Genomic DNA, 13,857 nt, shown 5'->3' with positions numbered 1-13,857 from the left:
CAGACCCAGAGTGCATCGCATTTTGTTTCTTTTACCGTCTGTGCCATTTATTCTAGATGCCACGTCTGTCTGAATGTGCCCAAATTGTCCCTTCTCTGAAATGCAGACTATAATTTTCGGTCTGATTCTCAAGAAGAGGGTAACTAGTAGTGAGGCACCAATCATTATCTTTCATTCTGTGTTACTGTTCTTCTCTTTTCTTCTTTGCTTCTAACACTTGCACAATCAATTTTCCTCTTTTAGACTCCTTTCTTGCCATTTTCCAATATAAAATTATAATGCATGATGTGTTTCTAAAAATGAAACGGCTCACCTGAAAAAGGGATGAACGGATGGGAGAGAATGGAGGGAAAAGTTGGGAGAGTGCTGTGAAGTGTTCTGACAATGAGTGTGAAAGCTCGGGAAATCTGATGACCTTTCAAGCCCTCGGCTCCAGACAGACGGAGTAAAAGAGTGATGAGGCAGACTGAAGAGAAACTCTTACCTTCTCTGAGGTACAAGCCCATTGTCCATGGCTTCTACAGTCAAAGCGTAGCTCCGCCCAACCTTGAGTTCCACACTTGGTGCCACAGTAATGATCCCACTGCTGTGAAAACAGTTCATTCAGTATTACATGATCATTCAAACTGCTAAAATGAAGGTGATTTGTGTACTTCACACAACGTCTACACAGAACTGTGAAGCGAAAGCAACGTGTTAGCAGAGCAGCAGCAGCTACGGTCCTCCGCCAGTGTAGGTCATCTGCGTTTTGGCAGAAACTGTGCTCATAAAACGGAAGAAAATGGACTTGAAACGTAAAACTATAAGCTCCTGGTTGGGGTTTAGGGTTGGATAATTAGACAAATATATTGTCAGTACATTGCTGGTTGGTTTATTGGGGCAATTTTTGTCATTTTATTTTGCTTTTATCAATGGTCTGCCATCAAAGAACGAGTGAAAGCCGCTGCTCAGTGGGAAGCTGGCACAGTGCTAAAACAAAGTGCACAGCAGAGAAAAACAGCGTGTAGACACGGCATATTTTCACATCTAACTCAATGAATTAAGGGGTTTACTTCAACCAAATCAGAGTTGGTGATTGTTGAAACAGCGGAAAGACTAAACAAGATGGTTTTGGTGAGTTTTATTTAGTTTCTCTCTAGTTTGAATGAAGTATGTTTTACGATGAGTTGACAAGGCAATTAGGCGAGTCTTAGTGCGGTGAAAGAAAGAAACTTGAATTCAAAAGTCATACAGTTGTATTTTTCTGTTTAATGAGGAAAATAGGTGTAAGAATACTTCCTTTCTTGACATTTTGTGAGTTTAATTTGTTCATTTATTAGACTAAAAAAGCAAACTCGTCGCCAGAACACATCTCCCAGCTGACACTACACACACACCTGTGTGAATATATCGGCAATTGCCAGTTATTGGGCTGATTTAACGTACAATTTTGACATATCATCCAACCCTATTGCTGTTCCATGCATATAGGGAGAGTTAAACGTGAGCCGTTACCCAGCCTGTGTAGGCAGCTGCACTGATTGATATAGAAGTTTCTTTATTCAGTCAGAGGGGCATAAAAAAGTTGACTAAAATGCATCTGAAACTCCTCCTGTGTAGACAAGCCTTTAGAGGTGCTGGTAGGTGTTTCTTTCTTACCTTTGAGAGAGCCATAATATTACAATGCAAATGATATGTTTACCTGTTGCCAATAAGAAAATGTCCATGGCCACCAGCTAAGATCCGGTAGGTGATCTGACCGTTGGGACCTGCATCAGAGTCGACCGCTGCCAGCTGGGAAGAGATACAAATATGAAGTGTGATCCTTTAATAAAGTACGTTGCAAATACTACACACCACACATAAGAACTGTTATTAATGCATAGTGTAGTGTGTGTTTGACAGTGAGTACCTGTAACACAGTTTCTCCAGCTATCATATCAGTAAACAGGTTGACATTATAGGAGACATTAGCAAAAGTCGGAGTGTTGTCGTTGGCATCCAACACTGTTATCGTCACGGTAACCGGAATGCTCTGCTGTACGCCGTCTGATGCTAAAAGCTGGAGAGACACAAGAAAGAAAAGGAAAAAAAGAACAATGTATACTGTATTTTTCTTGACAAGAGCAAAGAAATAAAGTGTTTCTTCAGCAGAGCTACAAAAAGCTACCTTTAGAGAATCCTGAGGCGGGCGGACTGTGTACTCAATATGTCCCTTTGACATCTTGATAGTGTCTGTTTGTTTCCTGCTTTCTTTCGAGGTTGAGTTGTTCTGTGCTTTTCTCAATCTAAATCCCTGTTTTGGGTTTATTTATATGTGTTTGTGGGTGCAACTGAAACCTTTTGGAACTACTCAGTCCCGGCTGTCTCTCCCCTACATTTAATTTCACTTTCACAATTTCCTCTCAATGATTGCTCTTCCCAGGGACGGAGCGGAGGAGTTTGCTTCTGGGGATCCAGAACCGAATCTTTTAGGATTTTAAAATACCTTCAATTGTGTGTCATTTCCCCTCAGTCTCTCTGAGTGGACCGGCAAATCAATGGCGCAAAAGTTCTATTACTGGGGAAATATTTCCATCTAAGTCCGACCTAACACCAGGTTTTTTTTTTTCTATGCTACTACTACTACTTTTGCTATTCCCTAAAGACATCTAATTTAGTAAATGTTCTTCTGTTGGCCTACTATTGAAGACCACAGTTAAAGCAGCAGTGGGTAGAAATGGAGTAAATATATGAAGTTATTTTTATAAAACGGTCACTATATCCTGACAGCAGTGCATGACACAAGTTTCTGAATAAAAATCATATGCCTCTGTGTCTGCAAGATTTCACAGACCGGAGGAAACCAACCAATCAGAGCCGAGCTGGAGCCTGCTGTCTCTGAGCAGCTGTCAATCACTCCCAAACTCCGATCAAACGGTCAAACTAGGCAGCGCTGATCAAATATGAAACAATATTCAGTTACTGTAATGCCTATTTCTCGTCTCAAATGTTTTCAGAAACATCTTGTAGTGTATGGTTTAGTTGTAAAATGAGAAAGTCTGTGACCCTGTAGCCATGTTGACATCCGTTACACCAAGCACCGACCACCAGAGGAACGCTCAATAGGAACGCTCTCTCTCTTAAATTAATAGATTTTTTAAAGCCTGAAAACAGAGCCATGAGGCGGTGCAGAAGTGTAGTTATCTCTCAGAACACTTGAATTACAATATGCTGAAAGGTTATTATGGAATTTTTGCCCAATGATTACAAAAACATTCTGCCTACTGCAGGTTTAATTTGCAATTAGAGCAGCCTAGATTATTATGGCATGGATTACAACATTCATTTTGTGAACTCTACTCCAGCATAGTGTAACAAAAATAGCTTTCAAGATTAGTAATGCTGTTTACGCCAAATTCCGCCTACCTATGTTATGTAACTTTAAAAAAATAGTAACATAAGACACATTTTTTAGGTGGCAGGAGTGAAAATGAATCATCCTCAACATGTGTTGTGTTATGGTTTCAGAATGATGAAGACAGTTGAGAACAATCAGATACCGAATAAGATATAGGCTCTACAGGATGATTTTTTTCCCCCTTGGTAACTATTGTGTTTTTCCTAAATGACGGACAGATTTGTAAGTAATCTATTATCTAAAATGGCTTGAAAAATAGTGCATATAGGTGCTGTAAATGGAAAAAAAATGTGGATTCCTGGGCTTAGCCCAGAATGTTTACTGGCTGTTCTCCACAGCCCTTAATACATATAAAGTCTACTTAAAAAAAAGACACAAAAAGAGCCAACATTTGTGTCCAATTAATCAAATGTACATTAAATTAAATATAGTTTCTTCAAAGTAATTTCTTTAAGGAATAATTCAACATTTTGGGAAATACAATGGTTCACTTTCTGGCTGAGAGTCTTCAAGTTAACCACCTGCATGCTCTAGCTTATCATTTAGCATACAGACACAAGAGCACTAGCAATTTTCTCATCTGCGCCATAAAGGCAAACTTATTCATCATTATTATTTGCTACCTTTCAATTTCAAACAGTTGTAATTTCAGCTTTTTAGATGCACACAAAAAAAAAACATCCACTGTGCAATTTTGCAATTTCTGAAATGTTGCAAAGAGTGAGTAGTGATGAGATGAAACTCAAACACTCAAAGATAGACAGGCTGTCTGAGATTGCAGAGCTGCCAAATCAGCTTAAGAATGAAATGAAAAATGAAATCAAATTCTGTGCGTCTGTATTATAGTTGTGTCATGATCTCGGTCTCCTCTGTCCTTCATTCTGCACGCAAACATTTTAACGTTCATGCTCTTGTGTGTAAAAAAAACAAATGAAATGTGTCCATTTAAATTGTGCATTCATGATGCATATCAAAGTGCATATCAACAGAAGCGACAGAAGCTTCTTCCCTGATAGCAATCTTCTCCGCAAACTCATCTGCCAAGAAGCTGATTGACTCCTTTAAAATGAAAATCATCCTCCAAGTCTCACAGCTCTCTCTCTCTCTCTCTCTCTCTCTCTCTCTCTCTCCTCCTCGAGTTTAATTTCTCCTGCAAGGCTTTCATGATGATTACTGTACACCTCTGCCTTTCAATCAATACACCCGGCCTTCTGCTTTTCCCATCTTTAACTTCCAAATAGCTGCATGTACACACAAGGGCGCATAAACTCGTACAATATGCTGCAGCACCACTACACACATGCATGCATGCCAGCATGAACTTGACAGATAACAGACTGCTATATGAAGAAACAATGCTGTACATCATATGGGGAAAGTACAAGTAGCAAACCCACAGTGTAGAAATATTCTGTTACAAGCAAATGTCTCGCATTCAAAATACAGTACAAAAGTATTGGCATCAAAGTATACTTAAAAGTACTAAAAGAACTCATGAAGCAGAATTTCCCATTTCAGAATAACGTATATTATATTATTGGATTACAATTATGGCTGCAACTAACTATTATTGTCATTGTTGATTAAGCTGTTGATTATTTTTTTGATTAATTGATTAGGTGTTTGGTCAAAAATGTTGATCAGTGTTTCCCAAAGCCCAAGATGACGTCATCAAATGTCTTGTTTTGTCCACAACTCAAAGATATTCAGTTTATTGTCATAGAGGAGTAAAGAAACCAGAAAATATTCACATTTAAGAAGCTGGAATCAGAATCAAAAATTGCTCAAACCGACTAATCAATTATTAGAATAGTTGCAATTAATTTAATAGTTGACAATTATTCGATTAATTGTTGCAGCTCTAATTATAATGAGTGATGTATTAATGTGTTCATCATTTTAATGTTGCAGCTGGTAAAGGTAGAGCTAAATTTAATTACTTTATATGATGCCAGGTAGCTTGTGACTTCCTCCTTTTGGGACCAATAAAATGTTACCTCATCTTAACCTATAACAATACATCATTGTCATTTATTTGTTGATTATATTTTGTATTCTTAACCTTAATCTGCAACGTAACTAGGAACTTAAGTTATACAGGGCTGTCAATCGATTAAAATATTTAATCATGATTAATCGCAAATTAATCTCACATTTATTATCTGTTCAAAATGTACCTTAAAAGGGAGATTTGTCAAGTATTTAACACTGTTATCAACATGGGAGTGGGCAAATATGCTGCTTTATGCAAATGTATGCATATATTTATTATTGGAAATCAATTAACAACACAAATCAATGATAAATATTATCCAGAAGCCGTCACAGATATTGCATTCAGCATACAAAATATGCTAAAATCAGAACATGGCAAACTGCAGCCCAACAGGCAACAACAGCTGTCAGTGTGTCAGTGTGCTGACTTGACTATGACTTGCCCCAAACTGCATGTGATTATCATAAAGTGGGCATGTCTGTAAAGGGGAGACTCGTGTGTACCCAGAGAACCCATTTTCATTCACAAATCTTGAAGTCAGAGGTCAAGGGACCCCTTTGAAAATGGCCATGCCAGTTTTTCCTCACAAAATTTAGCATAAGTTTGGTTGTAATCACTGCAGATACTCTGTGTTTGGCATCGGGCAGCCTCTCTGTGCCCTACCAAGAAAGAAGCTGCTGAATTAGATTGCACTGAAATAAGGAGAGCAGGAGTATGACAGATTGAGAGGGAGAAGAACAGCAAAAGAAAGGAGGGGGAAAAAGGGCAAAGTAGACCAGAAGAACACGACCATAAAGAGCATAAGAGAGGCTGACAGAAACAGGGGAACTAATGGAAAGAGGTAAACACAGAGGGACAGCAACCACTATAATAAGCCTTGTTTTCTACATCTATTTCTGCACTGAGCGATGGAAGTACTGGCCTGTGTGCTTTCATTCACGAAAGCCCTGCTAGTCATGCTAAACAAGTTTATAGAAGCAGTGTGTAAAATTAAATCCAGATTTAAACATGAAAGGGGCATAAGTGTAATGCACATATCTTCTCATCTTTGTCTCTTTTCTTCTATTTCTTTCTCTGTAACCTCCTGCTCTCTTAATACTAAGTCTGTTTTCTCTCTTTCGCCTGCGCCTTTCTCTCCCCCCTCACCTTTTCTCGCTTCTCACCGGTAAAATGGGTAAATGAGGCTTAAAATATGACTGACTTCATGGAGCTACAGGTGCACAAGCCTACACCTTCCTCTTCTCTTCCCTCTCCTCCTCTTCTTTTCATCCTCAGGGCTCATATTCTTCATTTTGCCTCCTGTTTGCACCTCCTCACTAGATAAAAGTCTTTTTTTTCAAGACTTTCCACTATGGTTTTATCAAGGTTCTCTGATTTGAGGTGAGTTATTCAAATGCATTCAGACGCTTCTCTCTCTCTTTCTCACACACACACATTCACATTGTATGTAATGCACACAAATGCAAAGGCTGTAGAGTACCGTGAATGCGTAGGAGTCCTGCGTCTCTCTGTCAAGTGGCTTCACCAGGGTGAGATATCGTCTGATTCCAGTAGCAGACACAGAGAAAACATTAGAATAGCTGTCCAATGAGAAGTTGAGCTGAGGGTCCCTGGTCTGTTGGAGAGAAAGAAAGATGTTTAGGGGAACAGAGAATTACAGTCATTACATATTATTCAAACTTTTTTGAACCCAGGGAAAGTACTGTTGAATGTCTGCTGTACTGCTAGCGGAGCACACATACTGCTGTTGCACATTTACACCTGAGAGCGGCCCAGCACAACCACAGCGATCAAACGGTGGATGCTTTCACAAGCCAACAATTAGTCCGATTTAATCAAACTCTGGTGCGGTTCATTTGGGGGCAGTTGTGAAAGCGTTAATCGAACTCTGGTTAGGAACCAAAACAACCGGTCCGAGACCGCTTGCGAGAGGTGGTCTCAGACCGTTTACAAGCAAAGCAAAACGCAGGCTGCCGGCGCAGGTATTTGTTGAGATGGACACAGGCAAAAGACAGGTTAACATGAGTGGGAGAGGACCGATTTGGACTTCTGCAGAAGTCTGATGTTTGCTTGACATCTGGACCGAAGAGAACATACAGAATGTGATAAAATAAAGTAAATAAAGTCCACAAAAATAGGGACGTTTTATAAAGTAATTCGAGATAAACTGGAGGAGAGGGGATTCGTGTGCGCAGTAGATCAATGCCGAGTCAAAGTGACAATACTTTGGCTGCAATATATCAAAGTCTGTGATTCCCTCCATAGAAGTGGCAGCTCTTGAGACAAAAAAAGATAAATTTGCTCTTTCGTACACGCCCCTCAGCAAATGTATTCTATTATTCGGTCCACTTTGATTTGTGCACTGTGAAACCAAACCAGACTAAATAAAAAATGAACCAAAAGTATTAAATTCACTCTGATTTTGGACTAGCCAGACGGACTATGGCTTGTGAAAACGCCCTTAATTGGTTCAACTAAAGGAACATTTGGAAGAGATTGGATGTGACACACATTTTAAGAAGGTAATAATTATATCTGTCTCTCTCTCTGACACATTAGCATATTTTACAAATTAAAGGAAAACCAGAATTAATACATGGAGAAACATAAATGAAAATGTTTCCGTATGCAAAACAGCTGAGAGCAAAGAAGTGCTTCGACAGGAGAAGGTGAATGAAAAACATCTCCAAGGTTTTCTTGACATAAAAATTCTTCTAAGATGGCGTTGTGTGTGTGTGTGTGTGTGTGTGTGTGTGTGTGTGTTATACTCAATGATGGAGAGGCAATCCTCAAGTCCTCCTCTGATATCACCCACACAGTCACCTCCTCTGTACGTGTATGCTGTATATGTATGCGTGTGTGTGTGTGTGTGTGTGAGCTCTCATTCCAGATAAGGCTGGCTCAGCAGGGTAGGGGGGCTGATAATATTGTCGATGTAGCCAGTGTGGATATTGAGTCATAAATAAACACACACACACACACTCACTCACAGTCGTATGCACCCACATAAATAAAGGTGATGGACGGCACATAAAAGCAATTAGGACTAATCATCATTGTCGGTATTTAATGCTGGAGGAAAGACCAGGGTTGGCAATATTTAAAATAACTCAACGTATATCAATCGCCACATGCACGGTCTTGGGAACACGCAGAAACACACACATTATCCCCACTAAGCTCATTCCCTGCTGTGGGGGTCTTTTAGCAAAGCAATGAACCAAAGCTTGTTTTTGTCAAAACGCCTATGCTACGTCTTAAACAAACTAAGCTCTCGGGAATGCATCGGTGATAACAATGCTGCGGCGCTGTAAATTCTTACATTATCACTGAGAGGCAATTTAAGAGGGAAATGGTTTTACTACCCAGATTCAGAGGGAAATTAGATAAGGCACTTCACTGACTGCAAGCAAGGCACAAAGTAGAGATTCAGTAGAAGAAGACGAAGAAGAAGGGCTGAAATGGACACCTCAATGGCTTGGATGCTTGATTTCTCTACAGTACCTCCTGTTTCAACGCTGTCACCATGCTGCTGGTTTTGTTTACATGGTGATTTAATTGTGTCTTGGAGACAGAGGATTGGCTTGTTTACTTCTGTTTACACACCTGCAGTTTATATTACGACAGGAAAGTTCCAAAGTGCCAAAATATAATGATATACCAGCAGCACAGTATAAAATTAACAGACGACCGTTGGCTAAACCCCTCCCCCAAACAGCAATTGTCCAATCATAGCTTAGCAATCGTAACAAGGCACGGCAGGCCTGTGGCTACATGTTAAAGCGATGGGCATGGTGCTGTAGTAAGACAGTTACTCCACACCCAAAGAGTTCTGAGGGTTGTGTCTTCATTTATTTATTTCGCTTTCCAAAATCAAAAGCAAAAAGAGCAAAAGCAGAAGTATATTAGTCTGCTCTAACATGAGTTGCAAATGTTAGAATGTTCGGCAACACGTTCTCATTCCAACTCGTCACATACTGACGCTTTGTCAGGACCCCTTGGCGTCACTTTACGGTCGCAGTAAACACGTGGTTAACATTGTGAATTAAAATAAAAACATTGGTTAGGTTTAGGCAACAAAACCTCTTAGTTAGGCTTAGGAAAAAACATCATGGTTGGGCTTAAAATTACTACGTTTGTAAAGTGAAAGTGAAACTTAACACACAGGACACGAACAACGGTCTCCTGGATGAAAGCCTTGTGTTTGTTGGACCTGTCCACCTCCACTTCCTCCGGCCATATGTGTGTTTTTCCGCTCTTTAAACTACGTCATCACACTCACCGACCACTTTATCTGAGCGCTTAATTTTAACGTGGATGGGATTACATTGTAGTTACTTGAAATCCCGGTGCGTCTCATACAGACGCTAAAGGGTGCCTTTGTCACTGTAAACTGCATATGTGCTGTGTGTGATATATGAGAGCTCGACAGGCGTATCAACAGTGACTAGGGGGCTTAGCCAACGGCCAACTTCCATCTGGAAAATTGTTACATGGCACGTCTCAAATACAAACTAATGTAAGTTATTAACAAGTTGCCATGAAACACTGGGAAATAGCCATTGGAGTTTTAGATTAAATCAATTAACATCAACCAGTTGAAGCTTCAGAGAACTCAGGAAAAGGAGGTGAAAGTAGAATGAAAGGACCTCAGCTGATACCTACAGGCTTCTCATTGGCTGTCAGCTACAAAGGAAGTAGATGCGACAAATCATAAACAGAGGCATGTGGCTACAGCAAAATATAGACATAAAAATGAACAAAAATCTATAGAAGGTTTTCAGGAACATTAAAATGTATACATTGTTTTGCACAAAGGTGTTTTGCTTCATGTATATTAGTATATTAAAGCCATAGAATTCTGCAATGTTCTCTGTATTTACAACAGCATTAATCTGACTATTAACTGTGATAATTTGATTAGTCAGAACACAATTATTAATCTGCTAATGATGTGTTTAGTCAGTGACAGCTCTGTATGCTTTCATCCTCACCTCCTCCACATCGTTATCCAGAGCTACGATGGCCAGCGGTGCAGACAGGCTTGCGGTGGTCGCTATGGTGGTTCCCACCGGTGATGCCTCACTGACGTAGCCATGGTAACTGGCCTCTGGGAAGTAGGGTGCCTGGTTGTTTTCATCCAGAACTTCGATTAGGAGGTTGGCAAAAGCTGGCAAGGGGTGGCCGTTGTCCTGCTCCGCCTAAAGGGGAGAGCGAAGATAATTGTTCATTTTGGCTGCAATGCTTCACCTCCTGTACTCCGCCGGCCACTACTCCTACTGCTGAAGTGCTATTTAATGACACTGCTTCACATAATAAATTATTAATAAGATAGAAGAATGTTTTTCCTCAAGAGACCAAAGTTTATCAGAGAAACACATCCAATCCAGGGTTTCTCTTTGCTTTTCTTACTGTTTGTGAATTAGGCAGATGGGATAAACAAAAGAATTGCATGCAGCGCAGCTTAAATACAAAGTTTGCCTTTATCTCAAAGCACTCATGCCGCCCCATTTGGACTGGATTTATTTCTCTCGGGGAGGTGGGGTGATTTTAACATTACCCTCGCTGGTCAGTGATTTTAATCCTGTCTAGAGCACGTACTTTATGTACGTGTACGTTTCACCCCCACCACAGTGATAATTACAGCCGCAGTTATTTTCTTTTAACTCGCTGGTCCTCTTGTAATTTGAAGGAACAGTGTGTAGGATCTGGCGGTATCTAGCGGTGAGGTTGCAGATTGCAACCAACTGAAGCCTCTCCCGTGTGCCAAGCGTGTAGAAAAACTACGGTGGCCGATGCTAAAACGTGAATGGCCCTCTCTAGAGCCACGTGGGAAATGAGTGGTGAAGAAAGAGAGAGAGAGCGGCGGCGGCGGCGACGGCAGTAATGTTATCGATGCTGGCCCAAGATGGAAAAGTTGACAAAGTTTGGTAAAGGGACCAGCTCCCTATGTATAAACGGCTCATTCCAAGGTAACAAAAACACAATAGATCCCCGTAATTGTTACACACTGGTCCTTTAAATCCCAGACAGAGCGACGTCCTTGTATTTTAAAGTGGATCTCTGAGTTTTTTTCCACATTAGGAGCTGCTTATCCTTCTACTTTATTTTTTTTTATAATCAACTTAGTGTGAAGTTTGACTTTTAAGCCTTCATGACAGCAAAACCCAATAAAAGTTCACCAAATGGGCTGTTATAATATAATGTCGGCACTGGTATTCTCGTACGAGCCCCTTTTTTTGCCTATATTTGTTTACATTTTAGCAAATTTGCACCATTAAAAGTATGCTGAGTTACCTATTAGCAGTTCTTGTTTGCAGTGTACCCATGTGTGACGATGTATCAGGTAACTATCACTGGATTACTTTGATACTAAAGAAAAGTTCTGAAGTGTCTCTTTTTCAATGATTTCTAAGCATATTAATGGACGTTTATTTGCGATGGACATCTGAGATAATGATATATGCGGTAAGCGTGACTCACACTGAATTATATCCATGTGTGCTTCATGTCTACGCCTTAAGATTAGACTGAGTTATGAATCAAATTCACCTCACACACTATCTTTGTCTCACATCTCCCCTTCAACTCTCCCACGCCCCCATGGGGAGTCTTTTGGCTTTCTCTTTCTCTATTACAGACCAGATCCTGTTATTTCCCGATGGTTAAAACGCCGTCCAGAGCGCTGAGCTAAATTATCGAGGAGCACAGTTGATATTTTATTCCCCACCTCCCCCTGTAGTGTTAATCCTTTGCGAATGTGGCTTACGGACGAATTCAGCTATTTAAAGTTGATTGAAATCTAATACACATGACTATACCAGGGTTTGATTGCCTGTATACCTGTGTGTGTTCTTCTGTTTGTTTACTGCTGGATTGCCTGTGTGTTTTTCTGTTTGTATATCTGTACTCTCCTATGCGTCTTCTCGTCTGTTTGCATCTTATTTCTGTTTGTCGTTGTCATCTATATCTCCTTCTTGTTGCCGTTTTGCTCCCTCATATCTCCTCCTCCTCCTCCCTTAATTCATTAGTTCATGTGGGATCAAACAGCTTTACCATCCCAAAAGTACCCCGAATGCAGTGTAATTTTATTAACACGATATCTGTACACTCAATATACATACACACCTTTAACTACAGCAAAAACATCCTATAGAGGAAAATTTGCATTTCCAATTTCAGCAGAGCAGAACCTGATGTATGCTCGGTGGTGTAATTCTATTACCGGCCTAATTGAGACAAAAAACACCTTCACACAGCACGGGATGGCTCTAATGCTTCACAATTACCGCCACTTAATATGTTCAAGGTAGACTACTTTTAATTGACAGAAACCAGGAAGCACCAAGTAAATGAATTGAGGAGGAACAGCTGGTCTTTATTTAAGCTTACAGATCTGCTAATCAACAGATTGATGGATGCTTGGGGGTTAAATGGAGTTAAAAAAACACACTACACATTGAGAGGGGGAGGTTTTCCATAAGAAACATGCTGGGAGAAAATCAAGTTAAACCCGCCCCATTTCCAGTGTTTCTCACCTTGATAACCAGATCAAATCTGCGGTAGAGCTCTCTATCGATGGGCTTTAGTAGCAGGAGCTCCGCTGATGTTCCGTTCAAGCTGAAATATTCTACGTAGGACTCTGGTTTGCCTGAGAGAGAGTAGAAAATAAGACACAAACAGTAAGGACTGAGGAATAACAAAATATACAAAAATAGGGTAGTGTGTGTACGAGAGAGGGGGAGACGTTAGTAATTGGTTTAAGAATCAATATATGTTTGCTTGGTGGGTGTCTAGGGGGAGTATAAAAGAAGAAGGAGAGGAGGAGAGCGAGATGGCTAATGCTCCCGGTTTTCTCATTTCTGCTCTCCACAGGTGGCGGTGCACAAACAAACATACATATATGGTGCTTTAGAATGCTGCATTGCTCAGTGGGGAAATCAAGTTCTGGTGAGAGGAGCAGCACATGTGCACAAGGCAGCATAATCCCCTTGATGTTTGTGGTTACGGATGTTTGTGAGAGAGCCTTTCTTCCTCTTAAGGCACATCCTTGTGTCCATGAATCAAGCAACTTTGCCATAGTCTGTTCTTTGAATCATTTTGTTGTCTAGAGCAATTTCCAATCACTGTTCATATATTGTCTGAAGAAGGCCATTAAAGCTAAAACCATAAAGCCAACATTGAAGCTTTCCCATCTGACCCTCAACTGCTATTAATTCATGTTTTAATTCTGTCGATAAAGTCACTCTGAATTACAGAGTTATCTTTATCGCTGTAAGTAAATGGTCCGTTAAAGGACCAGTGTGTAACATTTAGGGGGAGAAATGGAATATAATATTAATAACTATGTTTTCTTTAGTGTGTAATCACCTGATAATAAGAATCGTTGTATTTCCGTTACCTTAGAATGAGCCCTTCATATCTACAGAGGGAGTGGGTCCCCACTCCATGGAGTCCTCCATGTTTGTACAGTAGCCCAGAA

The 13,857-nt window shown here is 40.3% G+C and overlaps 1 protein-coding gene across 9 annotated transcripts in view; it reads right to left on the bottom strand.

Moving 5' to 3' along the window:
- The window catches only part of LOC119479369 (protocadherin-15-like), a 331,261-nt gene that overhangs the window by 110,057 nt on the left and 207,347 nt on the right, over positions 1-13,857 (bottom strand). For all 9 annotated transcript variants that reach the window (XM_037754884.1, XM_037754889.1, XM_037754892.1 and 6 more), the window contains 6 exons: positions 12,914-13,026; positions 10,370-10,576; positions 6,856-6,990; positions 1,892-2,041; positions 1,682-1,773; positions 485-586 (listed from right to left, as the gene is read on the bottom strand). In XM_037754884.1, the coding sequence (XP_037610812.1) occupies positions 485-586; positions 1,682-1,773; positions 1,892-2,041; positions 6,856-6,990; positions 10,370-10,576; positions 12,914-13,026 (799 nt within the window). The remainder of the gene's footprint in view (positions 1-484; positions 587-1,681; positions 1,774-1,891; positions 2,042-6,855; positions 6,991-10,369; positions 10,577-12,913; positions 13,027-13,857) is intronic.

This window comes from Sebastes umbrosus, chromosome 20, assembly GCF_015220745.1.
Source record: "Sebastes umbrosus isolate fSebUmb1 chromosome 20, fSebUmb1.pri, whole genome shotgun sequence".
NCBI classification, from domain to species: Eukaryota; Metazoa; Chordata; class Actinopteri; order Perciformes; family Sebastidae; genus Sebastes; species Sebastes umbrosus.
The sequence above is the reverse complement of the archived record's forward strand: the minus strand, read 5'-3'. Positions and strand labels throughout refer to the sequence as shown.